This window comes from Helicoverpa armigera, chromosome 9, assembly GCF_030705265.1.
Source record: "Helicoverpa armigera isolate CAAS_96S chromosome 9, ASM3070526v1, whole genome shotgun sequence".
In the NCBI taxonomy this organism is placed as follows: domain Eukaryota; kingdom Metazoa; phylum Arthropoda; class Insecta; order Lepidoptera; family Noctuidae; genus Helicoverpa; species Helicoverpa armigera.
Window position 1 is genome coordinate 10,762,076 of NC_087128.1, and position 25,667 is coordinate 10,787,742.

The 25,667-nt window shown below is 38.9% G+C and overlaps 7 protein-coding genes across 14 annotated transcripts in view; 4 read left to right on the top strand and 3 right to left on the bottom strand.

Moving 5' to 3' along the window:
- Positions 1-1,969: 1,969 nt before the first annotated feature.
- Positions 1,970-4,693, top strand: LOC110369687 (dynein axonemal intermediate chain 4). Its single transcript, XM_021325192.3, has one exon. The coding sequence runs from the start codon at positions 2,386-2,388 to the stop codon at positions 4,537-4,539; it is 2,154 nt and encodes a 717-aa protein (XP_021180867.3). The 5' UTR covers positions 1,970-2,385; the 3' UTR covers positions 4,540-4,693.
- Positions 4,694-5,067: 374 nt separating this feature from the next.
- Positions 5,068-13,582, bottom strand: LOC110369693 (uncharacterized). Its single transcript, XM_064036108.1, has 12 exons — positions 13,382-13,582; positions 12,647-12,829; positions 12,092-12,150; positions 11,586-11,733; positions 9,903-10,093; positions 9,422-9,557; positions 7,849-7,968; positions 7,509-7,652; positions 7,117-7,175; positions 6,644-6,791; positions 5,802-5,995; positions 5,068-5,212 (listed from the first exon to the last, which is right to left on the bottom strand). Exons 2-12 carry the CDS (start codon positions 12,788-12,790, stop codon positions 5,083-5,085), a joined length of 1,473 nt encoding a protein of 490 aa, XP_063892178.1. The 5' UTR covers positions 12,791-12,829; positions 13,382-13,582; the 3' UTR covers positions 5,068-5,082.
- A 682-nt stretch (positions 13,583-14,264) lies between these two features.
- Positions 14,265-15,818, bottom strand: LOC110369695 (DNA-directed RNA polymerase III subunit RPC9). The gene is made up of 4 exons (XM_021325205.3): positions 15,646-15,818; positions 15,225-15,345; positions 14,833-14,985; positions 14,265-14,435 (listed from the first exon to the last, which is right to left on the bottom strand). Exons 1-4 carry the CDS (start codon positions 15,651-15,653, stop codon positions 14,340-14,342), a joined length of 378 nt encoding a protein of 125 aa, XP_021180880.2. The 5' UTR covers positions 15,654-15,818; the 3' UTR covers positions 14,265-14,339.
- Positions 15,819-16,534: 716 nt separating this feature from the next.
- LOC110369690 (glutamine synthetase 1, mitochondrial) lies at positions 16,535-18,514 on the top strand. The gene is made up of 2 exons (XM_064036302.1): positions 16,535-16,803; positions 17,029-18,514. The coding sequence occupies exon 2, from the start codon at positions 17,262-17,264 to the stop codon at positions 18,459-18,461; it is 1,200 nt and encodes a 399-aa protein (XP_063892372.1). The 5' UTR covers positions 16,535-16,803; positions 17,029-17,261; the 3' UTR covers positions 18,462-18,514.
- Positions 18,515-18,823: 309 nt separating this feature from the next.
- Positions 18,824-20,255, top strand: LOC110369731 (glutamine synthetase 1, mitochondrial). The gene has a single exon (XM_021325269.3). The coding sequence runs from the start codon at positions 18,955-18,957 to the stop codon at positions 20,173-20,175; it is 1,221 nt and encodes a 406-aa protein (XP_021180944.1). The 5' UTR covers positions 18,824-18,954; the 3' UTR covers positions 20,176-20,255.
- Positions 20,256-20,828: 573 nt separating this feature from the next.
- LOC110369709 (SERPINE1 mRNA-binding protein 1) lies at positions 20,829-22,798 on the top strand. Its single transcript, XM_021325232.3, has one exon. It carries the CDS (start codon positions 21,020-21,022, stop codon positions 22,184-22,186), a length of 1,167 nt encoding a protein of 388 aa, XP_021180907.1. The 5' UTR covers positions 20,829-21,019; the 3' UTR covers positions 22,187-22,798.
- The window catches only part of Hecw (Hecw ubiquitin protein ligase), a 101,996-nt gene continuing 97,174 nt past the window's right edge, over positions 20,846-25,667 (bottom strand). For all 8 annotated transcript variants that reach the window (XM_064036344.1, XM_064036346.1, XM_064036342.1 and 5 more), the window contains 2 exons: positions 25,103-25,269; positions 20,846-24,557 (listed from right to left, as the gene is read on the bottom strand). In XM_064036344.1, the coding sequence (XP_063892414.1) occupies positions 24,299-24,557; positions 25,103-25,269 (426 nt within the window). In that variant the 3' untranslated portion in view covers positions 20,846-24,298. The remainder of the gene's footprint in view (positions 24,558-25,102; positions 25,270-25,667) is intronic.

A 25,667-nucleotide genomic window follows, 5' to 3' on the forward strand; every position in this document is an offset into this window, starting at 1 on the left:
ACAATTGTGCATGCTCTAGATATCCATATGCCACGGGTCGCCTGGTCAGTTTTATTATTACATTCTTAAAAGGAGATGCAATTACCGATACAGCGTGTATCGAGGGACGCACGCGCACGCATGCTCTCATCGGCACAGCGCGCCGACGAAATGTAGGCGGCGCGGCGCGGGCGGCGGCGGCGGGTAGAAATTAACTTGACTCTAGTATCTGATAGCATACCATGTTGCTCTTTAGCTTTGTAGTGCTTTTGTTTCCGATGATGGGAGCGACTGGAGCTAGTCATGAAGGGGATTAATTTACGCGCTACATGGCGGCCACTCATGTTCTACAGTACACGATGGAAATATGCGTGTATTCCCAGCATTTTGCACAATAAAATTAAAAAGTATGGACTTTGATAAGTGCACGAATATAGACCAATGTTTTGATAGAACAACGGTTTGGAGATTCAAATAAAAACAAAACTAAAGGAGAAGTTACAGACGGTGCTACTAAACAAGAAAGGTGCATAATCACTTCAAACAAAAGAAAACATTCGAATCCGCCGAAACAGTGCTCACCTACTTGACCAGCATCAATTAACATGTAACAATTATATCACAGCGTTGGATAACAAACATAGCATTACATAAGAGTAGCTACTTACTCTCTCTGAGTCTGTGGAGGATTCTCTTCATGTCGGCTTCGGCAGGTGGTACTGTAGTGGGAAGTGGGAACTGGGAACTATATATAGGGGGTTCCGTAGCCAGGTGTTCCCGCGCACGCGCCCACGACACTAATGCTGTCTGCGAGCTGGCCACCGTCACGCTTGGCTGCGCCTGCGCCGGTAGCGTCGCGGGGTGGATAAACTTTGTATCTGAATGTAGGGCCTCCTGATATGGAGCGACCGTTTAATTTGCGAATGACTAAGCTTTGGATTGTGGGCCTCTGTTTTTGTTTATTGTTTGGGATGACGATTGATAATTTGCATTGTCTTTGTTAGAACTGTGTTTGGATCTTGTAGAATAGGTATAGCTAGGTACATCGTGTCCCCTGGGATATAAAATATGGTAGATCTAAGGTATGTATGTATGTACCTATGTATTGGTGATGTATGGTAACCATGGTAATTGATTCGTGTGAATCACTATAATTAATTACATTCAGTGATAGATTGACATTACCTTTTCTTCTCGTATTATCAAAACTCATGTTCCCAATGAAAGCATAGTAACGCACCAAGTTACTGTTATTGCAATTAAAATAATGACATATGACAACAAAACTGCGACCGAAGGGGCCTAAATTCACCGACAACTAACCATCAGTTTTCTTAAAACAACTGTTTACTTTCAATTTTCAACCGACTTCCCAAAAAGGCGGAGGTTCTGAATTCGGGATTCATCGGGATCTTTTTTTATGTATGTTCAACGAGTACTCAAAGACGCATGGACTGATCTGCAAAATTCTTTTTTTTTCATATTTCCCAGGTTGTCCCATAATCATCAGGTCAGGATCTGATGATGGAAATCCTGAGAAAACGAGTGCAACTTTCAAAAATTGTAGACATAGGTAGGACGATAGCGTAAACGACGATAGGGTTTTTCAAATAAACAGTTGTTTTAATACAAACGGACGTTTAAGTTGTGGGTGTACTTGAGCCTAGACTGTAGAGTACGAAGCCGGTGTGCGGTGGGGTGAAGCCAACTGCGGAATCACGCTCAGCAAAGCGCAACGGAGAAGCGTGCGATATGCTCTGCAGAACCCATATCGTAGTAGCGTACATACATACGCATATAGTAACGTATGCTTATTGCCGTCTCGAGGTAAATATATAAGTAGGTAGGTATATAAGGGGTAAAGGTAACATCTTTAGAACTTTGGATAGTTAAATCTGTCTTTTGTTGAATAAAACAGTCAATTTGTGTAAAAAAAAACATTCTGCGTCGTATGACAAACATCATGAGGTATTTGTGTTGACCAACTTATTAAGTTGAGGAGTTTACATATTATGTAGTCCATGACTTCATGTGAAATAGAGTTACTAACCTAGCTGCATCCGTCTAGATCCATTCAGATAGGTACTTGTACTTACTACTCAATTACACGTGGTAGAATTTTAATTTCGAAAACGGTACAATTTCCATTCCCAAATTATAATTGCTTCTCTTCAATACCTTTATACTGTTTTCAAAAAGGTCGATGAGGCCTGCGTCCAGTCCAGCGCCCAAACGCTTAAAAAAATCATATGCTCCATTTTCAATTTTTAAAAATTACCCGTAATCGGTATTGTTGGTAATGTGGCATCATTTGTCAAATTAAGTATTAGAATAAGATCTTAACGAACACTATATTATATCTTTGCAATTACAATTAGTTTTCTAGTATATACTTATATTTCAACAATGATTGCTCCAGCAGCAAATCCTTCATCTCACAGCATACTCTCCCAAACTACAAAGAATGTGAAGCTCGCTCCACAAGCGTTGCCTAAGCGGCTGGTGTACCGAGTGATTCTCAACGGCGTGAACGCCACCCCAGAAGATATCAACGACCCAGCGTTCTCCACCATGGAAGAAACGTCCACACACGCTGCGTATGTATACAAATGTTATTCCAAAAGCGAAACAGGTCTTCGATCAAAATCCATGACATACGGCTGGACGGTTTATGCCACCACTATCAACCTTGACGACATAAAAATCGATCACACACTCGACACTGAGGAAGGATTAGTGTCTGAGAACGCCGAGCTCTCTAAAGCGCCGTCCGCATATATTTTTTCTAAAATGAGCGATCCATCGTCCTATCCGTCAGAAATAACCATCACACTCAAGGAAACTGAAACCATTTTCTTATTTTCGATACCAAGTATATGTTGCGACAAAGATACTTCCGAAGGGAAAGCAGTTGAAGAAGAAAATGTACGTTATGAGTACATTACGACTGGAAAAGGGAAAAACAGAAAAAAACTTTGTCAATCAACTCAAACTAAAGAAACTATTACGCAGACCAGACATACTCTTGCTATGAGACCGCAAAAGAAGAACGCCATAGTATTTGCCTCCGTGTGGGACATGTACGATACTTATGCGAAAATTGCCGTTACCAAGGAAGAGCACGAAGAAAAGGATGAGATGGTGATGTACCAATCCGCTGCACCTCACTTGTTACGGCAGAAAAAGAAAAAAGTTCAAGAAGTCGATACAACGCCAGGGAAAACTTTCCTGGAAATTGCACAGATTCCGCAATATTTAGATGCGGTGCTGCTGACAGATCGAGTATTGGCATCCTTAAAATATGGAACTTCGCAGAAAAGATTTCGAGGACTCATCAGCATGGATCCACTGTCATTAGACTTAGTATATGTTTACACACTTCGCGCTTTGTGGACTTACGAATGCGAGGAAACCTATAACAAACCTATTTCGAGCATAGCTTTTAATCATAAGTATCCGCACATATGCGCAATATCTCATGGAAAGTTTGCTTACGCCGATGAATGTCAAGGAATGGTCAGTGTTTGGTGTTTCAAGAACCCATGCAAGCCCGAAAGACTTTACACTTTCGATGTGTCAGTCACCTCCGTGGGTTTCTCTACAAAGAATCCTAGCTGGCTAGCTTGTGGGTTCAGTAACGGTGATGTAATAATAATAGATATTCAGTCGTACACAAAAAAAATCATAGCTAGCAGCAAACGTGACACAAACCCTTGTTTCGAGCCGATTTGGGTAGTAACTTGGCGCTCCCTAGAAAATGACAATGAGTACGTAATGATAACATGCCAGGACGGGAGGATCCGTAAACTGCATACCACGAAAACTTACAAATTTGTCAGTGCACCCATGATGCGAATTAGTGTGGTCGAGGGAAATGTGAGGGGTCTAGTAACAACCAAGACATGTTTAAAAGTCGACGTTCCTATCACTCGGTACCCCGCTGTGTTGTGCATGATATGGCATCCGACGATAGATCACTGCTACCTGGTCGGCACTGACGAAGGCTGCATACACAAATGTTCTACTCACTATCTGAATCAGCATATGGACGTGTTCCGCGCTCACGAAGGACCAGTAAACGACATCTGTATGTCACCTTTCATGAATGAATTGTTAGCCTCCTGCGGCGCAGACAATGCGATTCGCCTCTGGTTTGAAGGGTTGGAAGATGCTATAATGACGTTGAATTGTCAAAGCGCAGTGACCGGAATAACTTTTTGTCCAATAAATGCAACGATCCTGATTTCAGCGAGTGGCCAGGCGTTGTCAGTTTGGGATCTTCGACGTAAAATTCATATGCCGTGTGCGGAGTACACGTTCCCGGGCAATGTGACGTTGACGTACGTTCAGTTTGAAGCGTCTGGTCACAACGTGTTCGTGGGGGACACGCTGGGCAGGCTGCACACCTTCCACTTGGAAGACACGCCGATCCCGCCGTACAATCAGACCAAAATGCTAGACGAAGCAATAAGGAAAGCTCTGTGCACCAGACCGCATATGATAAAGCAACTTGATAAGCTTATGAGATCCAAGGATCTTAAGTCTAAGTCAGACAAGTAACTGCTGAATCTTTTGGGCATGTCTATTCACCAATAAAAAGGACAATTATGTAACTTGCCCTCTGGTTTGGTTTTATGAACAATCTTTGACTTAATTATTAGGACCAGCCATTGGTCGGTATGATATAATAAGACTGTCTTCAATATCTTTGTTATTTAGCTATTAGATTTAAAATTAGTTATTAATTGAATAAAAATGTCACAATATTCCAGTAATTTTATTGCACTGGATACGTGCACGATGATTTCTTAGCTGGATACTAAACTGTTTCATAGAACGTCACCCAACTGCGATTGTTCAACATTGTATTTTTAGTTCTTTAATGCAAGAAGTTTTTGTTAATGTTTTATTTATCTATCTTACTATTACAAAGAGGTAGGAAAGTTTGTAACGTGGCCGCGTCGTAAGGGTAAATCGATGGATCATGGTATATAGGTTATTTTACAAACCCCAGAAAGTAGTTAATGTTAGGTTACCTATACCAGATTTAATTAATGGCATAACGGCATAACTCAAACAGCATTAAAATTTGTTTAAAAACATTTATTGAGCATTATTTTTCTTCCAGTAATATTGCATGGCCGCGTTGAACTTCGCTATACCGGGAGTCGCGATGTTTTTGAAGAAAGTCTCCTCTTGCATAGCAGCGTACCATTTTGCCGTCTTAGGGAACCTGAAAAAGTAATACATGAAAACTAATGAAAAGTGTAATATTCAAATGACTTTGTAATTGAAGTGGGTTCAGTGGTTTTGATGTGAAAAATTGAATAGACGATGATATACAATTTGTGTACTATCCTTTTTAGATTTTGCGCAAATTGCGCTTAATATTGCGCAACTGAATGCAAAGTAAAAATGTTTATTGAGATAGATTTATCTGTTACATAGCAATAACTATTATTAAGCAACCTCCGAGCCTTTTTCCCAACTATGTTGAGGTCGGCTTCCAGTCTAACCGGATGTAGCTGAGTACCAGTGCTTTACAAGAAGCGACTGCCCTGCCTGACCTCCTCAACCCAGTTACCCGGGCAACCCAATACCCCTTGATAAGACTGGTGTCAGACTTACTGGCTTCTGACTACCCGTAACGACTGCCAAGGATGTTCAATGACAGTCGGGACCTACAGTTTAACGTGCCATCCGAATTAAGTAACCTATGGCTATAGATAGATTTTCAACCGATTTCAGGAATATTTTGGTAGCTCCATTGGAACACTAGTTTAACCACTAGAATCAGTAAAAAAGTATATATAAGTACTTACTTTTCCGCATTCAAAGGGAGAATGGCCTGTGCAGCTCCAAGAGTTCCCGCCACAGACAAATCAGCAATAGTAATATGGTCGGCCGCCACATACTTGTTGCGAGACAAATAGGCCTCCAGCATGCCGTAGGCCTCTTCTAAGTCTCGGAGGTGCTTCTCTGTTGCGGCTTTCATGCCTTCCATTATTGTGGGGAGCTGAAAAGGAATGATTTAATTAAGGGATGGATTTTACTGCCTTTAAAAGGTACAAACTACTCCTTATTTGGAAGTCGGTTAACTAAGATGACCTCCATTTGGATTTGGTCGACATCTTGATAAACTTCAAACTTATTGGTTGAATATAAACCCTAAGCATTATAATTTTATTTAACTTTAAAGTTGGAGCAAATATACTTTAGCCATGACGCAAAAAAACCCCACTCTAATTTTGACGCGTTTTAAAGATATACGTTTATCATCACCGTTTTTAACCGTGTCATCATGAATACCAATCTTTCAGCCCATGAATTATTGCCGGAATAAATATAGTATGACATATATATTACAAATAGTAACAATTGCTACAGAAACCTCGCCTAAAACCTAGTGTCGCCACGAGTAGGTAGAAGTTGAACTAAACTTTCTTGCTTAAAATCTTTTTGTTATTAAAAATCAAGACTTAATTAACCCAGTGCTATATTTCAATAAGCATCGAACGCTTGCTGAAATGCAATCTATATAAATAAAAAACTCGAGAACGGCTGGGCCGATTTGGTTCTAAAATTTTTGTAGAGGTCCAGGGAAGGTTTGAACAATGCGAAGTTCGCGGAATCAGCTAGTAAAAAATATATACTTAATACTCACAGCAACAACTTTAATCCTGACGAAAAAGATGCCAGTATCGAAGAACATGACTTGATTCACTATAGCGCGAGTACGCGGGTCGCTCGGGTACAGCGACTCACTCTTGTCTCCACCGTACTTAGATAGTAAGTAGATCATTATTGCGTGGCTGGAAATAATGACGATTTGGATTATTTATTATTGTTTAAAATACCATTAAGTAAGTTTAAGGGTTTTCGCATAATTATTAAACAAAATGTTAATTTTGAATTTAAATATGAATCTGTCTAGCTGGATCAGATATGGCAGACGCAGCGAGGTACCATATACTCGCTTTTACCAGCGGTTTCATCGGCGTCCCTTGCGAAATAAGTACTTCGCTCACCCGGATAAAAAATAATGAATACCCTTTTTCAAATCGATCCAGTAGTTCTCGAGATTAGCAAGATCAGACAAATAAATTCTTCAGCTTTATGCTATAAGTATAGACTTACCTGTCAGATAGAATAAAGTCGCCATCCACCAGAACAGGAATAGTGCCCTGAGGGTTCAACTGGAATTAAATAAAACTTAGGTTAATGTACAGAATTAAAATTAAATGAACATGCAGGTAGTCAACAAAAACATTTTTGAACTACAAAAAAAAACGTTACAACAATCCTTATTAATTACAAAATAAATTTGTGTTTATGCTTTCACCGTAAAACAGCAGAACAGATTGAGAAAAAAAACGCTATGGAAATAGAGGTATGTTACATCCTGAGTGTACATAGTTTTAGACAGTTAGGTATATTTACCCTGGTACTAGAAGAAGTTTCTTTAGTGAGCATATCATCTCACATATCCTACCTAGATTAATTAAAAAACCAAAAACATTATAAATTACCATCAAATATTCAGGCGACTTGTGCTCCATCTTCTGTATGTCAGGGTCCTTGAAGTCGAGCTGCAGTCCGATGATGTCGGCCACCATACGCACTGCGCAAGCCGGGGGACTCGCGTCCAACTTGTACAGTAAAGGAGCCATTGTTTATGCTAAAATATTGTTATAATTACCATCAAATATTCAGCAGACTTGTGCTCCATCTTCTGTATGTCCGGGTCCTTGAAGTCGAGCTGCAGTCCGATGATGTCAGCCACCATCCGCACTGCGCAAGCCGGCGGACTCGCGTCCAACTTGTATAGTAAAGGCGCCATTGTTTATGCTAAAATATTGTTATAATTACCATCAAATATTCAGCAGACTTGTGCTCCATCTTCTGTATGTCCGGGTCCTTGAAGTCGAGCTGCAGTCCGATGATGTCAGCCACCATCCGCACTGCGCAAGCCGGCGGACTCGCGTCCAACTTGTATAGTAAAGGCGCCATTGTTTATGCTGGAAGAGTGAGAATATTTTTATATTAGATTGATGTTATAAGTGGGAAAGTGTTTGAATATTTGTTAAGGCGATTAGCGAGTAAAAATATAACTTGAACATTTGTATGACAATAAAATTTCAATGTACACAAGTAAGTTTGGCGGCAAAAATTATATAAACATAACATAAATAAATAAATAGTAAAGCAGGATTCAGATACAATTTTTTTTTTAAGGACTTTACACAGTACAACATTGGAGGTTTTTTCTAAAAGAAATCCAATCACCGCAATGCAAAACTATTGTTAATAAATAAGTTAATTTAAACAAAAAAAACAATATGATAATGTTACGTAATCTTACCAGACACTTCGACAGCAATTCAAACAATACTTTTTAAATTATGAAACTTGCAAATTGTACATTAGTCATCAATTTACAAACAAAGATAACTAACTATCTCAAATATATTTACTATCAATTCATTAATATCTATAATCAGTAGATAAAGCTGTTTATCAGGCGGGGTTCAATATACAATTTATAATCACATAGATAGTTGTTATCTATGAATTTATCTATTAAGCAATTTCTATATCGGGCTCTCAAGTGGCGCGACCACATAGTGAGTGTATGCGATTATGATAATTATATAATGTGCTTTACAATATAATGGGCATATAGATTAAGTAGTATGCTTTTGTAAAGTTAATTATGTTTGTTTCTACTCGATATTTTGCCTCAATTAGCTGCATCTGTTTACACTGGATGGATGGTGATCCCAACATGGTTTGAGACAAGGCTAGCCAGATTTTGCTCTGATTATGTATTAGAAGTTGAAGTTTACTAACAGCGGATTTTTACAATTGTATACCCGTTTTCTTTGCGCTTAGAGATTGAAGGTAGTTTCTTATAAAGAACATGAGAGTCAGATCAAGATACATATCGTTTGCAATTAAATATGTGAAATATGTGTATGTTATATGTTTGTTTAAGTTTATGATATATATGTATGCAATGATATTATAAAGAAGATACGCTACGTTCATACTAAGCGGCGTCCAAAAATTGTTGCGTTCTTATTACAAATGTACTTAAATGTCATTTTCAACTACGACTGCGACAGATAATTCGGAAAGTATGGTACAGAAAGAGATAGCTATTTGTAGTGAGTTGCGCTTGAAGTATAAGCCGACTAAAACAAATTACGACAATTGTCTGAATTCGTTCGCTACAATTTTTGCGTGCCAGTGCGATATCTACCTCTTTTTATTTATAATATCATTGTATGTATGTATGTTTATGTTTACGCAAAATCAACACTTACCTCGGTCCAATAACCAAAAATATCGAAGTAGGATTGTGTGCCAAAAAATCGAACAATTAAGTAAAAAATTTACTCCTACATAAACTTCATAATAATACATAGTATTTACAGATTTATTTTTGAGTTTTCTTCTTATTTTTCTCCCATATAGCGTGCATTAATTTGTGGAAGTATTCTGCTCCCGGCGCCATGACAGTTTTGAAGACTTGTTCCTCTCCTAATCGTGATAGCCAGTCGGCGCAACGAGGGAACCTGTAATAAACATGGAATTCTGTACATTATTTCATTTAAAAATTTAATACATTATATTTCGTTTCAAATATATTCATCAACACGACTTTATTAGGTCGACTGTGTGTAACTATGTCAGCGAAATGAAAATTGGCAGCTAAATGTAGTTCTGGGGACAATACAATAATATGGTACTGCCGAACTGATCCCATAATGGACCAGAAAGATATGAACTGGAACTTCATGGTTTAAAATATGCACATCTGGTTTTTTACGTGCATTTATAAGTGTTTTCTTATAGGATATTTTAAACTATTCATGTATTATCATCTGTAGATCATTTTACGTAAAAAGAATGTCACTTACTTATCAGCATCCACTTTACGGAACACTTGTATGCTAGTAGCCGTGGCTCCGGCCGCAAGATCAGCCAACGTCAGCCGATCGGCCGCTATGTACGGTCTACCCTGTAAGTACGCGTCCACTACAGAGAACGACGACTCTATGTCGGCTATGTGTTGCGCTGTCGGCTTCTCTAGGCCGGTGAATGATGACATCTGTAAGTTGGATTATATTCTAGAATATTTTAGCAATACTATTGTACATGTAACTGTGTATAGTGAATACGTTCATGGAGTTCAGAACATATTAAATTACACAAACGAGTGCACTCCCTAATCATTCACTCTCATAACCCGATGGGACAGCAATCCGATACAGTGGCGGATTTACAAACTTGCCGCTAGTAGGCCATTCAATTTTTGCCGCCTCTAATGATTGTGAACTTAATGATATTTCTGTCAGTTACTAGATTATTTTTGCAAGCCTCTATGTATGTACCGAAGAGTTTAATGTTAACAAGTTTATATGACAGCGACTTTGAAGCGTAAAACCTCTGTAACTCTTAAACGGCTCAATCGATTTTCATCAAACACTAAAAAAAACTAAATTGAAATCGGTTCATTCGTTCGGGTGCTATGATGCAGTGGCGACGTAGCATCGGGTGGCACCCGGGGCTATTGTGCAGCCCCCCAAAAAAAAACGACAAATGTAAAAGAAAGTCGCGAGCGAAGCGAGCGCGAATTTTTTTTTAGTTTTGGTACACAAAAAAATCTACCGAAACAAGAGTGGAAAAAAGCACTGCAAAGAGAAGAAGCCGCGAGCGTAGCGAGCGCGAAATTTTTGATGTTTGGGACGCAATAATACCTAAAGAAATCAGAAAATAGGCACTGTCAAGTGAAAGGCGCGAGCGCAGCGAGCGCGAAATTTTTTGAGTCTTGGAACACAAAAATACTCAAACAAGTTGGAAAAAAACCAGTGTAAAGTGAAAAAGCTGAGAGCGCAGCGAGCGCAAAATTTTACGAGTTTTGGGACACAAAAGTCCTCCACCTCATAAACAGCTTAGAAATCGTCAGTTTAGAGCGTCAGTTGTTTTTGCTACTTCGGTGCTTTAACTTTTTGTTAAATTGATTACTCAAAGAGCGCAGAAAAAACCAGGAATGATGAAAAAAGCCGCGAAACCGCGAGCGAAGCGAGCGGATTTTTTATTTTTATTGAAACGCTATTAGAATATTTTAAAATTCATGATCACGTAAGTACCTAAGTATATATTACAGTTTATTAATTTTGCGTTTATTAATCGTCTATTTATATATGGATTGTGTACTCATATACTCAATTATAAAAAAAAACCTGTAAAAAAATTGCTAAATTTGCCGCCCCTCTAAATCTGCCGCTCTAGGCACTGGCCTACTTGGCCTATTGGTAAATCCGCCACTGATCCGATAGGTACCTACGACTAATTTTGGGACAGCTACCCCCACGAACGAGGATATATGTGGTACCTGGATAAGAGGCTCCTTGTTGGGAGTCCAGGAGATAGAAACCTTAGGAAGAAAAAATCTAAAATTCGCTGTAACGTTGGCTGTAAGAGTTCATAAACTTTCTGTATTCTTTAAGTGTTTCATATCCTTAGTGCGCAATAAAGAATAATAATAAAGAAGAGCCCATTTAATATAGTCTTAAATATTCTTTGTAATATGAACTTACAGCAGCATTTCCTAGCGCCCTGAAGAAAACTCCGGCATTGAAGAACATGCACTGGTCCACTATAGCGCGCGTGCGCAGGTCGCTCGGGTACAGCGACTCACTCTTGTCGCCACCGTACTTAGATACCATATACTTCATTATGGCGTGGCTGAAATTTATAATAATACTTGTTCATCAAGAGATGCCTATATGACGTTACGGGTAGTCAGAAACCAGTAAGTCTGACACCAGTCTAACCAAGGGGTATCGGGTAGCCCGGGAAACTGGGTTGAGAAGGTCAGATAGGCAGTCGCTTCTTCTAACATCCTAGTACTCAGCTTAATCCGGTTAGACTGGAAGCCGACCCCAACCAACATAGATGGGAAAAGGCTCGGGGGATGATGATTAAGAGATATATTTTAATAGTTTTTTTTTGGGTCAGCGTGTGTTAGTTAACTAATGACTCTGAAACTTAGTATATTACTATAGGAATGTCGTTATGTTTACTCATGTTGAAGTTCACTTACCTTTCAGATAAAACGAAGTCACCGTCTTGGAGCACGGGCACTGTACCCATAGGATTTAACTGCAAATAAATTACATAGGTATTAATGGTACATACCTACCTACCTAAAAGTTCGATAAAAACTTTATATAATAACTGTTCCAGTCGACGCCACGGGCTTATTATTTAAACCAGCGAAGCAAAGCGAAAGTTCTCCAATGATTGGAAAAATTCTCTTATGTTTTTTTCTACACAGTGGACGGTTTATAGGTACATTTTTCTAAAAAAAAAAAAAATTGCTTGGATACGTTACGGAGGTGAACTTATCAAGCTCCTATAATCAGTATTTGTTTTCCGGAACAACATTGAACTTTATACTTTAACCAGCAACCCCGGTTTACGGGTACGTGCGTCGCTTTGATTTAATGGAACATCCATTAATCTTCCTCTTCGATCACTCTATCTATTAAAAAAAAGCATGAAAATCGGACAGAATAAGCGACTTTGTGTTATACTATGTAGTGAAGATAACATTAAAAATCTATAAAAAAAAGATTGTCAGGCAGGAGGGGCATACCTTCTTAAACTCAGGAGACTTCTGCTCATTCTGCAGTATCTTGACATCATTGTACTCCATCTTCAGGCCCAGGATTTCGCTAAGCATCATCACAGACCGGGCTGGTGGACTGCCCACCGCGCGGTGTAGGATCAGACGGGACATGGTCGGTTAGATCAGCTGTGTTTATGTCAGACCATGGGACTGTAAATAAATATATTCAATTTCTCATACAAATCTATACTACGGTCATATAATAAAGAGGATATATTTATTGTTTGTTTGTACCGATTTGAAAATGTTGTCTATTGGGAAACTATAGTATCTTCAAAAACCTAACATAGGCTATATTTTATCCGGGTTCGAGCAGTACCTAGTTACCACAGGAAAGGAATGGAACCGCAGGAAAACTGCTGGTATTTGATAAGTAGGTAAATGTACAAGGTACAACAATTGAGAACAAAGATCGTTTTTCCTTCAGTTGCGCTGTGTAATGAAATGGGGATTGTTAATTCAGCCGGAGTCCGGTTTCTTTAATTAAGAATCTTAATTCGGAAAGTCATTCCGGATGTATGCAGTCGCCCTTAAAATCAAAAAGGTAGGATAAGAAAAAATATTACAAAAATATCCCTCATAAGCTAGCAACATTATTCGCGCAAAAGTTAAAAATAGCCTCATGTTTATTTATAACATTCCAAACTACACCATAACCTACCTAAAACACATGTTCATTAAAATAAAGCAAATAACACTTACTTTCAATTTTATACCAAAGACACACCTCCCAACAGTCACTTTTCCTTCAAACTGTTTTATTTTTGAATACTATCTCAATAAAACGATAAACAGCAATGTGATTATACCTAACCTCAAAACGGTAGGTTAGAAACCGTCCGGTGGCCTTGATCTTTGATACGCATGATACCGGTTGCGCGCACGCATGGCAAACTGTGCCAAAACAAAACATACAATGCTGACACCACGTGGAAACTACGCTACATGCCGTTTGTAGGTTTTATGACATAACTGCATTAAATGAATGGGTTAAACATTTATTATTGTAGGTATTATTTTACACCTCGATTTTCCTTGCGCATGGAATTTGGCGCGAAATTTACTGTGACTGATTTTAAAGTTCAAGTAACCTAAAAATAGTAAAACGTGTGATTACATCAATAGATTATTAGATGTAATTGTTATGGAAATATACTAAAATCATTATCTAAGAAACATAAAAAGATATAGATACTTGTACTAGTTATAATTATCTTAGATAAATAACTGTTCTTGGTCAAGTAAAGATTATTCCTTGGTATAATAGGAAACCAAACCATATTACAACATAAGTAATGGACTAATAGATTAGTAATTAAAACTGCATGTGTGATCTCACTATCAAGCATTTCCAACTTTAATGTATTTCTTAAATACAGATGTAGATAAATGCATTTTCCTATAAAGATATTACTAATAATGATAAGACAAACAGAAAATACTTCTAGTAAAACCGTATTTTACTTTTAACAAAATGTACATACACAAATATTTTTCATACAAACGTGTTGGCACAAGGTTCTTCGACCCCATCCATAAAAACGGACACCACAAATAATTTATTTCTCACAATAATCTGTTTCTCGGTTACAAGATATTACTCAGTAGTCTCAACGGTAGTCTCAGTTGTAGCCTCGGCACTGTTGCCCGCTTTTGGTTGTCAAATGCTATCATTCGGTGGCAGGAACTCATTGACTAGCTCGATAATTTGACGGACTTCATCTTCTGATAGACGCTCCTCGCTTTCTTGAACAATCTGTAAATATAATTGTGTTTATACAACCACATTGAGTACTCTTAGATGAAATTCTGCTAGATTGTTTGATATTTTTGTACTTATTGTAAAAAAGTTATTTGTGAAACATGACTGAATTCCGATTCTGATTGGTATACAGCTGCAGTGAAAAAAGCGGTGAATTGAGAACCTCCCACTTTTTGGGAAGTTGGTTACAAAAATAGCGAAACTGCCAACTACATTTCATTATTATCATCCTCCTGGCTTTATCCCAATTTTAATTAAGGTTGGCACCATACCATGTCATCTCACAAGTAACGTTCTTCCTAGCCATAGCGACTTTCCCACAATCCAATTATGTTCTTATTATTATAGCTATAATTTATGAACGAAGATAATAATTTGGAACATATCTCACCAACTGAATCTCCAGCTCTGTTCTTGGTGGTGTGTTGACCATCATCAGTTTCTCAGTCTTTGTTAATTTGAACTTCTTCATGGCTTCTAGAAAGCTCTGTATAGACTGTGCAGTTTGTTTTTTACAGTCTGTGTCTTGAAGGTAGTGTACTGTCTAAAAATATTATTTAATATTTTAAATTATTATACACATTATTACATTTCAACGTCTTTGGCAGTTGTTAAGGGTAGGCAAAAGCCAGTAAGTCTGACAACCAGTCTTACTTAGAGGTGCTGGATTATGGAGTTGTCATACTTAGACAGTGAATCATGGTTGCTTACTTATCAATGTAAGTTATCTTATATTGTATTCTGGTGAAGTTACAGAGCACAGTTAAGCACAGATAAGCTTACCTCATATGTGACAGTGGCTAATGATCCTTCTCGTTTGTGTTTCTTCTGTGTACTATCTTTCAGTTGCTGTAATATTTGCATCACTTCGAAATTACACAAGAATGCTGCATTTGCTTTAATTCTGAAAAATTATAACCTTGTACAATTTTGAGTGGCAGACAGCAATAAGAGGTCACCCTTTACACACGGTTGGTTAGCCCTATTGACTGACTGAAATATATCCATACCGGGAATCGAACCCGGTACCCTATTCGGAGGTCGGTGTCGTCTCTCTTTATTTTGTATGAATGGACATTGTATTGAGACTTGCAAGAACAAGAAAGTCTTCTAGTGGTCTTAGCGCTAAATATCTATCCTTGTGGAAAATATATTTTTAAGGAAAAGTTAAATAGTTTATAAAAAATATAATGTTTTTACGTACGTCTCCATTTGGAAGATTACTACCAAAAAATGAGATACAATGTAAGTAGTCAACAACTAGGGCCTAATACAGAATATGTTTAATACGAATTGCAGAAACAACCACAAAACAAAGTTGAATATTAACAAACAACAATAATAGACACAAAGCATATGCAAGATCTGTCACTTGTCAGCGTTAATGTCAAAAATTGACAGATCAATCAAGAGAGAACAGCCGAAGCGAAGACAGACTATACATCCTAGGCGGAGAATAGTCTATACCTACTCCAAGTCTCTATAAGAATCAATAAGCAATCTTCAATATAAACTCTATACGGTTAATAAAACATATTAAGTAACATTTTGCAACTTAATTGATCGACAACGGATCGCCTAAGAGAGGCCCCTACTTCTAAGATAACATTATGTCATATTACAAGAAAAATATTATGTAATTAATATTTTAGACGCTAAAAATCTACCGTAATCTTCAATATTTATTTATGAAACACAATCAAGTTTTCACTATTCGTAATATTGAAGAATTTGTAGTGGAGTGAGGGTGGTTCCATGGTGCATGGTTTCTGTGTAGATGATAATAAAGGTCATAGCACATTTGAATGGCGCACCACGGCGCAGCTATTTATTAGGTAGCTGCAACCCGCCGCGCCGCAGCGTTTTTATATTGACGTTGTAGAAGGTTTTATATTAGATACGACTTAACGACGAGGTTAAATTTAATTCGCAAGTTAATCGGTGTAACTTACTTACATGACGTTATGCTATGCGTGGAGTTAAGATAATTTTGGATATTGAATAAAACCTCTTTTTTTGTACTTAAATATAATATCGGACCATCGGACGCGATTGAATTTCCTTATGACCTCTGTGCTTGACTGTTTGACAACAGCTGTCAACTACAAAAATATTTGGTATTTTTATAGGGGTATTTCCTGCAGTTTACTCGTTTTTTTTTTAAGATTTAATTAAACTTGCTTTTTATTCTTTGGGAGTACTATAAAAATACTACTACGTACTACTCAAAATTATTACAGTTCACCCAAGGAAGCTGGAGATTGGAATCATCGATTGATACCATTGATTGCACAAGCCTACATGCATGTTTTGTATGGAAGGGAATGGGCAGGGGTGCCTTCTGAATTTCAACTAAGTAAAGGTTAGAATGTCTTTTAGTTGGGATTAATGATTTGTATACTATGATGGTTATCGGCAAGTGCCATAGTTCCAGTAGCTTTGTTCTGTCCTTAGTTCCATTCCCTGTCCAATAGCTTCATAGAGTTAAACACATAGACATCAAAAATCAATGTGAGGTATTAAAAACCTTTCTGCATTTGAATTTCCCGCTACCAGTTGAAGCTCTTTAATTTGTATCTTTTTTTAGGACTGCCGAAAGTTAACGCGGTGTCTGCGAAAAGCTAACAAACACATCGGAAATTACTATCCATGTTATAATTACACCCGACCGAGGTGCACCCAAGAAATTTTGCATGGCGTAGCTGCCTAGTTTTACTTGAAAGAATCCACGACCAACTACTACACTACAAGTAATGGTTTTATTTAACATATGAATATACATATTTGAATAACAAATTCAATTTTCATATAATTTTAACTATGATACGGCGCATAAGGTCAAAATTTATTTTGGAACGAAATGTTAATAAAGTGGTTTCGATAACTCCGAGCGTTATCAAAAGACACAATTTCAGCCAAGAAACGTTCTCGACTGGTTTGCATAGGATTAAAACACCAATGAATGCATACTACAACCATTTCACAAGTTTGAAATTACCAGATAATAAGGTATTTGCCACATATGTTTGGATAGATGGCAGTGGTATTACTTTACGTAGCAAAGATCGTGTATTGAATGAAGTACCGACTGATTTAAGCATGGTCCCGAAATGGAACTTTGATGGAAGTTCAACAGGCCAAGCTCATACTGACAACTCAGATACTGTATTACTACCAGTCGCTATATATTCAGACCCCCTTCGGCAATGCCCTCACGTTATTGTACTATGTGAAACTTATTATGGCGATGGAAGCCCTACTCCTACAAATCATAGAGCTACTTGTGCAGAAACTCTTAGCAAAATCTCAGATCAAGAGCCTTGGTTTGGGATAGAACAAGAATATACGTTATTTGATTCTGATCTATGGCCTTTGGGATGGCCTAAAGTTCGTGGATATCCCGTTACGAAAGCCAAATACTCTTACTGCGGTGTGGGTGAACATGTCGCAGGAAGAGATTTGGTAGAATGTCACGCTAGGGCTTGCGTGTATGCTGGTATGGATTTCTGTGGTTCAAATGCAGAAGTCATGATGGGATCTTGGGAATACCAAGTAGGAACAACGGCGGGGATAAAAGCTGCCGATGATTTATGGGTCGGACGATATTTGCTAACAACGATTGCTGAAATGTTTGGAATTATAGTAAGCTTTCACCCGAAACCTATGGGAACGAATCAGCCTGGCATTGGCTGCCATCATAACTTTAGTACAAAGAAAATGCGAGATGACGGAGGCTTAGAAGAAATTGAAAGAGTTTGTGATGTATTGTGTCAGAAACATGAAACATACATGAAACATTACGGACTTGGAGACAGTGAAGAGAATCGAAAAAGACTGACTGGAAAATTCGAAACTGCTTCATATGAAAATTTCCGATGGGGTGTTGCTGATCGAGGCGCTTCCATTAGATTACAAAGAAGTGTTCAGGAAGAGAAGAAAGGCTTTTTAGAAGATCGGCGACCTGCTGGTGACTGTGACCCGTACAGGGTGTGCGCTCTTCTAGCTGAGGCGTGTATTTGAGAGTAATCTTTTGTTTAAGTAATTACGAATCGGAATAAATTTGTTTGTGTTTATTCACTCTTGTCATTAATGTTTCATCACCAGCCATGTTATTCGGCCCATTGCTAGGCACAGGCTCCTTCTCACACAAAAGAGGATTGAGATTTCAGATTTTATAGTCTAGGTTTCCTCAAAATTGATTTCTTGACTTTTAATCAGTCATTTAGAAAGTACTTACAAACTTAGTAGTTGCATTGGCCTGATCTGGAATCGAACCCATATACATACCTGAGAGACGTAGGTACACTACTGTTTACTTACTGGGTGCATTTCCTTAGCAATTTCATAGAGAACCACCTGGCAGTAATACTTTTTAATTAAAAGCGAACTGACATCGTTTTAGAACCGTTCAAAATCATGTGTCAAAAGAAGTAGAAGTACATATTTACGGTGAAATATTGAGAAAAACAAACCAGGAAATTTTCAAGTTTATTTACATTCAAAGTTCAAAAAAATGGAAATTTTTATCAAAAAAAGTATTTCGCTACTTCGACCATCTCCCAGAAAAACTTTTGTTATACATAGAAGACCATTGATGGCACATAACATTAATCATATTCTCAGCAAAAAGGTTTTGGATCGTTATTTAAGACTTCCTTTGCCATGTAATAAAATAATAGCAACATACATTTGGATCGACGGTTCTGGCATTAATATGAGGTGCAAGGATCGCGTCCTGGATTGCGTTCCATACAGCCCAGATGCTGCACCATGTTGGTTTTTCGACGGCTGTTTCACGGGTCAAGCCTCGAAGGATAGCACTGATGCGATGCTGAGGCCCGCCGCTGTATACAGGGATCCGTTCCGAGCTGATCCACACGTTCTGATTTTATGTGATGTGTTCCTAGGGGATGGGAAAAAGCCAGCTGCAACAAATCACAGAGTTTTCTGTAATGAATTATGTGAAATACATAGAGACGAGGAACCGTGGTTTGGTATGGAGCAAGAGTGCACCATGTTGGATGTAGATGGATGGGGCTTGGGTTGGCCTAAGGGAGGTGGTTTTCCTGCAAAGAAATATCAGTATTCATATTGTGGTGTAGGAGCAAAATACATAGCAGGAAGGGATGTGATGGAATCCCACGCGAAAGCGTGTCTTTTCGCTGGTGTTGATTTTATGGGGAGTAATGCGGAAGTGATGAACGCTTGTTGGGAGTGGCAGATTGGCACTACGTTCGGTATAAAGGCTGCTGATGATTTGTGGATGTCTCGATTTATAATGAATCGTGTTGCTGAGGATTACGGTGTTGATATAACTTATCATCCTAAACCCTTTGGTCATTTACATCCTGGGGTCGGCATGCACCACAACTTTAGCACGAAGAGGATGCGAGCAGACGGCGGGTACGCCTTTATTGAAGAGTGCATAAAAAAATTAGAAAAAAACCATAAGAAGCACATGAAAGTGTACGGAAATGATGAATCGACTAACAGAATGCGATTAATGGGAAAATTTGATACCTCAGCATTTGATAAATTTTCATGGGGCATCGCTAATCGAAACGCTTCCATCCGCCTTCAAAGAGGTATAAAAAAGAAAGGCAAAGGATTTATGGAGGACAGGCGACCAGGTGGTGACTCTGACCCTTACCTTGTGTGTGGACTATTGTTAGAAACATGTCTAGGGAGGACTAGCGGTGCTTGTGGAAAGAAGGAAAGTAAAAAAAAGTGTTGAAGACTAATTTGTGATGATCTTGTGAAAAATTATGATTTTTTGATCCTGTCTATTTCTAGTAAAAGTATTTGGTGTATTTACTAGTTTGTATTATTCCATCTTCGAGTAGACTCAGACGAGCCTTTCACCATGTCCTACACACAAGGTATATTTTAACGCGTCAATGTCGCATTTATTTAAGGCTTCTGCTATTAAGTTCAATGCTTTGACTGGTAGCGACAAATTAATACAAAATATAATGTTTTTCTAATGATTTCATGATCATGATCGAATGTTAACTTTATACGTTAAAAAACCTTTTTTTTTTAATATCCCGCTACCACTCGAAGTATTGCCTTAAGCTTGATGTTTTATTACACTATGTTACTGTAGGTCTAGGGGCCGCCATCAACGAAATGCTTGAATTTTTATTTTAGTATATGGAAGAGCGAGAAACTTTATCACTTTTAGAACATAAATAAATATTTGTGATTCTTTCAGATTCCGACGGTTTAACTGATTGTGGTTTCATATATGGAATTTAAAAATCCATTCGTCGATTTTGAAAAGTGTGTGCTCACCTTTATACGTCTATGGACACAAGAGAATATCAGCGCTTTGAATATCTCTGGTCTTAAAACAGAGCTCAGAAAACCATAGACAATATTTTAAAAAGAAAATCTCGCCGCCATTTTCATTCTTTTCTCTATTCCTTTTCGTCATATGGCGTATTAGGTGCGTTCGCTTACGTCCGCCATATTAAATGAAATCAATAAAATAAGACAAAATGTCGCCTTACTAAAGTGCGTGAAAATAATCCACCAACATCCAGTTATTGTGTGATTAAATCATCAAGAGGATCACAATGGAGAATTCCTACGGTGTGGGGGTTGTTAACAGATACGCTCTTTTCTTGGACGATGAGTCCGATCCTCTTGATGCGTTAAAAGCGCGAGAGCAAGCGAAGGAGCTCAAAAAGAAGACCAAAGAAGCCGAAAAGGAGAACAAGGGCAAACCTGAGACCAAACCTAAAGGTGGCGCTCCCGCTACCAGGAAGGGAATCAAGGAAACCCAAAATGTTAAGTCTCAAGAAAACAGGAGCGGTGAGCAACAGAAGGCCAAAGGTCCTGCCAGACCTAACGAGCGTAACACCGAACGTCCACCTCCGCGTCGCCGTGAGGATCGGCCGCAGAACGGTGCCGTTGAGAACAAGGAGGGAGCTCCTCGACCACCTCGCCGCGAGTTCGGCGACCGCAGGCCTAATTACGAGCGCCGCAACTTCAGCGACAATCCTGATGGAGCTGAGCGCCGTGGGCCGAGGCCACCGCGTGAACCTCGCGACGGACCGCGCGGGCCGCGTCCGTACGACAATAGAGGCAAGCGCGAGTTTGACAGGAGATCCGGCTCGGACAAGACTGGTGTGAAGCCGGTTGACAAGCGTGAGGGCGCCGGCCCTCATAACTGGGGCACTCTCAAGGACGAGATTGACGAGCTCAACAAGACCGGATCCGAAGGTGAGGTAGCTGAGGAGAAAGTGGCTGATGCTGCTGGTGCCGGCGCCGGCGACGGACAGCAGCCCGAGGCTGAGCGCGCCGCCGCTCCCACCGAAGAGGAACCGCGCGAACTCACGCTCGACGAGTATAAGGCGCTCCGAAATGCCCAGCGCACGCAACCGCAGTACAACTTGCGAAAGGCCGGTGAGGGTGAGGACTTGAGCCAGTGGAAGAACCTGGTCATGCTCGAGAAGAAGAAGGAAGGCGAAAGAGGTGAGGACGATGACAGCGATGACGAGTTCGACATGGCCGACTACCCGCAGCGCGTGGGCCGCCAAAAGCGTGTGCTCGGCATCGAGTTCACGTTCAACGACACGGCCCGGCGCGGCGGTACCGGCGGGCGCGGGCGCGGACGCGGTCGCGGCCGGGGCCGAGGCCCGCCGCGCGAGCCCGAGGTTGTGGAGGAGCGCCCGCCGCTGCGTGCTCAGGCCGCTCCGCCCAAGGTCGATGACAGCAAGGATTTTCCCTCTCTTGGCTAGACTCACAGTGAGCCTTCGTTCTTCTCCCTTTCGATAGAGATACAAATTAAAAATATTGTATGTACCGTTATTTTTGAAGTAAATATACAAAATATTTACACGAGCGTGTATTATATTACATTAAAATTTAGTTGATTTCTTCGGAAACCACCTTTCAATTTACTATTTGACTTTATCAGGTTAAATTTCATAGTTATTGATATGGGGGTTGACTAGTCGTGCTCGCGAATCACATAGGATGTTGTAGAGGGGGAGGATAATTTTTAAGAGTTTTAATTTTGGATTCACATAGCTACAGTATGCATACGGAACTATAATAACAGTAGCTTTTATCATATTGTAATCACAGCTTATGATTTAACTGAGTTTTATTATGGAATAAGGATTTTAAAACTTACTGACTGTGACAAGCTATGAATTAACTCTGTCACAATTTAGAGTAGAACATGAAAGTAACCCTTGTTGCATTTTTTATCATGAGTTTGTGTTGACAAATGCAGACTTTGGGAACTGTAAATAGTTGATATATGTTAAAAGATAAGGTCTTAAAAATAACAAGGTTGATTTTTGTTGTTACACAACTTCAGAAAAATAAACATTTTGTATGTGTGATATTTCTCTTAATTATTTTCCTGTCATTTTGCTTCCTCCCCCTGCCTCTCTAGTCTAGTAATGTGATAAGAATCATAATCTGTAGTTGCACAAGTGGCTAGCTAAAAGGGTAAATGAAACCAATAGGCATCAAGTAATGTTGTATATTGACACATTTTATCACTTTCACACAAAAACAATTTACTTAAAATTTAGAGATACAAAACAATACACATGAGTTAAATATTCAACATAATAGAATTATTACTTACAAAAATAAACATTAATTACACAGGAGTGTAGACTTGATAAGCACAATAAATATATTTACATTAGGAGACACACTACTGTTCTATATCTGCATGTTGCTGTGGTGACAGCTGTGCGCTGCACTCGCAGCAATACTTACTATACAACTGTTCTAATTCATAATAAATGTTTAACAAAGGAACATAATATTGTTTATTGATCTGTTACTTTCACATCCATGATTCAATATGTAAGTAGGTATAATTATAGTAGAAATGTTATATTTATATGTGATACAGAACAAGATAGCTATGACCGCATGCAGCGGCTATATCAAACACTACAAGTGTTCAAATAGTTAAAACAACATTATTGATAATTATAATTGTAGCTGACTAGTGTTGCTTGTAAATAAAATACAAAAACATTAAATACAGAAAATAGTTTAAATTATATTAGCAGGTAAGTTGCGTCAACTTTATGGTTTAGTTTCCATGAATAATCAAAGTTACACAACTAAAATAATACATCCGAGGTTCTGCTATAATTTAAAATTAACTGTCCTTATCAAGGGTGATAAAGGTTACAAATAATATTATTAAATTAGTGACGTAAAAGCGTATTTACTAAACACAGGACTTGAGTCCCGTTTCACAGCCACAATATACGTTCACTTATAATAAAAGCGATAATAAAGTACAAACCTCGTAGGATACGTGGCCAGTTATGATAATAAATACCTAGGCACATCTACAACATGTTCATTTATACACTGCTAAAATATTCCTATCTTTGTTTGTCCATTACACTATCAATTGACTATTATATACATTGACAACAATACTTGTAGTTAGTCACAATTATTTACAGCTGCAAAGTATTTTCAATACTAGAGTAAACTTAACTCTGGTCGAATAAACTTAATTACAAGTACAATTTGTGTTAATTTCAAGGATACAGAAAACGTCTACATAGTGTGTATGTAATATTTCTAATTTCCTTCTTTGATTGCAAAATAAAACCATGCGGTTAAAAATGTGGTTTTATCATGGGTATCGTAACGTGCCAGATAACTAATCATACCACAAAAAAAATGGTAACGTTATGGCCAAGATAAGATAGGGCCGGTGTTGGTTTCCAGGATCATGGAAAAGCGTATAAAATTACAGAAGCGCTCTGGGTGACGCGCGGAATAATGTAACATTCATAAACCGAGCGGAGAGCGCGGCGTAGGTAGGCATTGACTCAGCTAGAGTCGTGCAGCTGACGAGTTCACTCGATGCCGAAGGTGTTGGTCTCTTCGACTGCAAGCAGTAGTTTCTCGTGGAGTAGGTGCGGCGTGGGGTAGGGCGGCAGGTCGAGGCGGTTGAAGCACGTGTGTGCGCGCGGCAGCGACTCCACGCGGCCCCAGCGCTCGATGCAGAAGCGCCGCGGGCCCGTCGAGCCGCGAAGCGCCGAAAATCCCTCGTAAGGTATCGACGATGTTCCCGTCACGAACTGCACCAGCCGCAGACGCTGCTCGTTCGTGAACCTGCGACAAATGCTTGTTAGATTACACTGATATTTAAACATGAATACCTACTGATGAATTTGGGAGGAACGGATTTTTATGTTTTTTCATAGTACAGCTTATACAAATAGGAAACTGATAGGAACAAAACAGGCAGGCTATTTTTGATTTGGTTGCGGGAAGTAGTTCGGGAACAGCTAGTAGTATATCATGTTTGTCACGAGACTTCCGCATATCGGTAATAAACGCTTTCGTGATGAAATATGAGGAAGTGTTATAAATATACACCATATTTATACGTGTTCGGTCGTATTTGGGACGATATTTTCAAAGTCAGTATTTAGGTAGGCGATAGTTTATCTTCGATTGAATGTTAAATATTAACTAAATTTTATGCTTCACTTGTCAGTAACAGACCATGATTTAAGAAAGCACTGTTTGAATTTTAATACATATTATTTTCAAATGGGATAATTTCAAAAAACAACCAAATACCAAGCGTAGGTACTTGATACAGTTTGTAGAATTCACAAATGGTGTAAATAGTGATAAGAATATTCGTGTACCTGTCAATAGCTTGCCAGAACCAGATGATGACAGGATGAGCGTCGTGGTAGCCGCCGCGGTACTCCGTGTTGTTCCGCCAGTCGGCTACGTCCAGCTCCGGGGCGCCCGCTATCACCAGCTCTAGTTCTCGCGCATCGAATGCGGCCACCAGTCGCGGGTCTACCACCTGAGGACAATGACATAACATGGCTATAGTTCTTCGTCTTTTTCATTTTATTTAATAGAAAAATAAAATGTCTATAGTTCTTCGTCTTCTTGCATTAGAAGACGAAGATTATTATTTTGTAAGAGACGCCGAAGAGACGAAGATGATTATTTTTTAGGGATTGCAGTTTCCATAAGTTGAATTTAGGCAAGCATATTATGGGCTGCGGGATTGTTTAATTTAAAGAGTTACCGTGGCCCTAGTACATACATACAGGGCTTCAGAAGTTTTGTAAGCTCAATCAAAAGGCAAAACTTTTCAAGGAGTACGGAGTACCTACCTATGTATTTTCAGATTAGTCATGGTACCAAAAATTTTTTGGACTTCAAATTGTACCAAAAAATTGTTTAGAGGAATAA

What these genes read in the sequence shown, in the direction of transcription:
- LOC110369687 (XM_021325192.3), top strand. Translation starts at nt 2,386, where the DNA reads ATGATTGCTCCAGCAGCAAATCCTTCATCTCACAGCATACTCTCCCAA.
- LOC110369693 (XM_064036108.1), bottom strand. Translation starts at nt 12,790, where the DNA reads ATGTCCCGTCTGATCCTACACCGCGCGGTGGGCAGTCCACCAGCCCGG. An exon ending in GACTTCGTTTTATCTGAAAG is followed by an intron (nt 11,734 to 12,091) that starts GTAAGTGAACTT and finishes TATAAATTTCAG; the next exon opens with CCACGCCATAATGAAGTATA. An exon ending in GACTTTATTCTATCTGACAG is followed by an intron (nt 6,792 to 7,116) that starts GTAAGTCTATAC and finishes CATTATTTCCAG; the next exon opens with CCACGCAATAATGATCTACT.
- LOC110369695 (XM_021325205.3), bottom strand. An exon ending in TAGCCACTGTCACATATGAG is followed by an intron (nt 14,986 to 15,224) that starts GTAAGCTTATCT and finishes TAATATTTTTAG; the next exon opens with ACAGTACACTACCTTCAAGA. An exon ending in CAGAGCTGGAGATTCAGTTG is followed by an intron (nt 14,436 to 14,832) that starts GTGAGATATGTT and finishes TTATATTTACAG; the next exon opens with ATTGTTCAAGAAAGCGAGGA.
- LOC110369690 (XM_064036302.1), top strand. Translation starts at nt 17,262, where the DNA reads ATGATACGGCGCATAAGGTCAAAATTTATTTTGGAACGAAATGTTAAT.
- LOC110369731 (XM_021325269.3), top strand. Translation starts at nt 18,955, where the DNA reads ATGGAAATTTTTATCAAAAAAAGTATTTCGCTACTTCGACCATCTCCC.
- LOC110369709 (XM_021325232.3), top strand. Translation starts at nt 21,020, where the DNA reads ATGGAGAATTCCTACGGTGTGGGGGTTGTTAACAGATACGCTCTTTTC.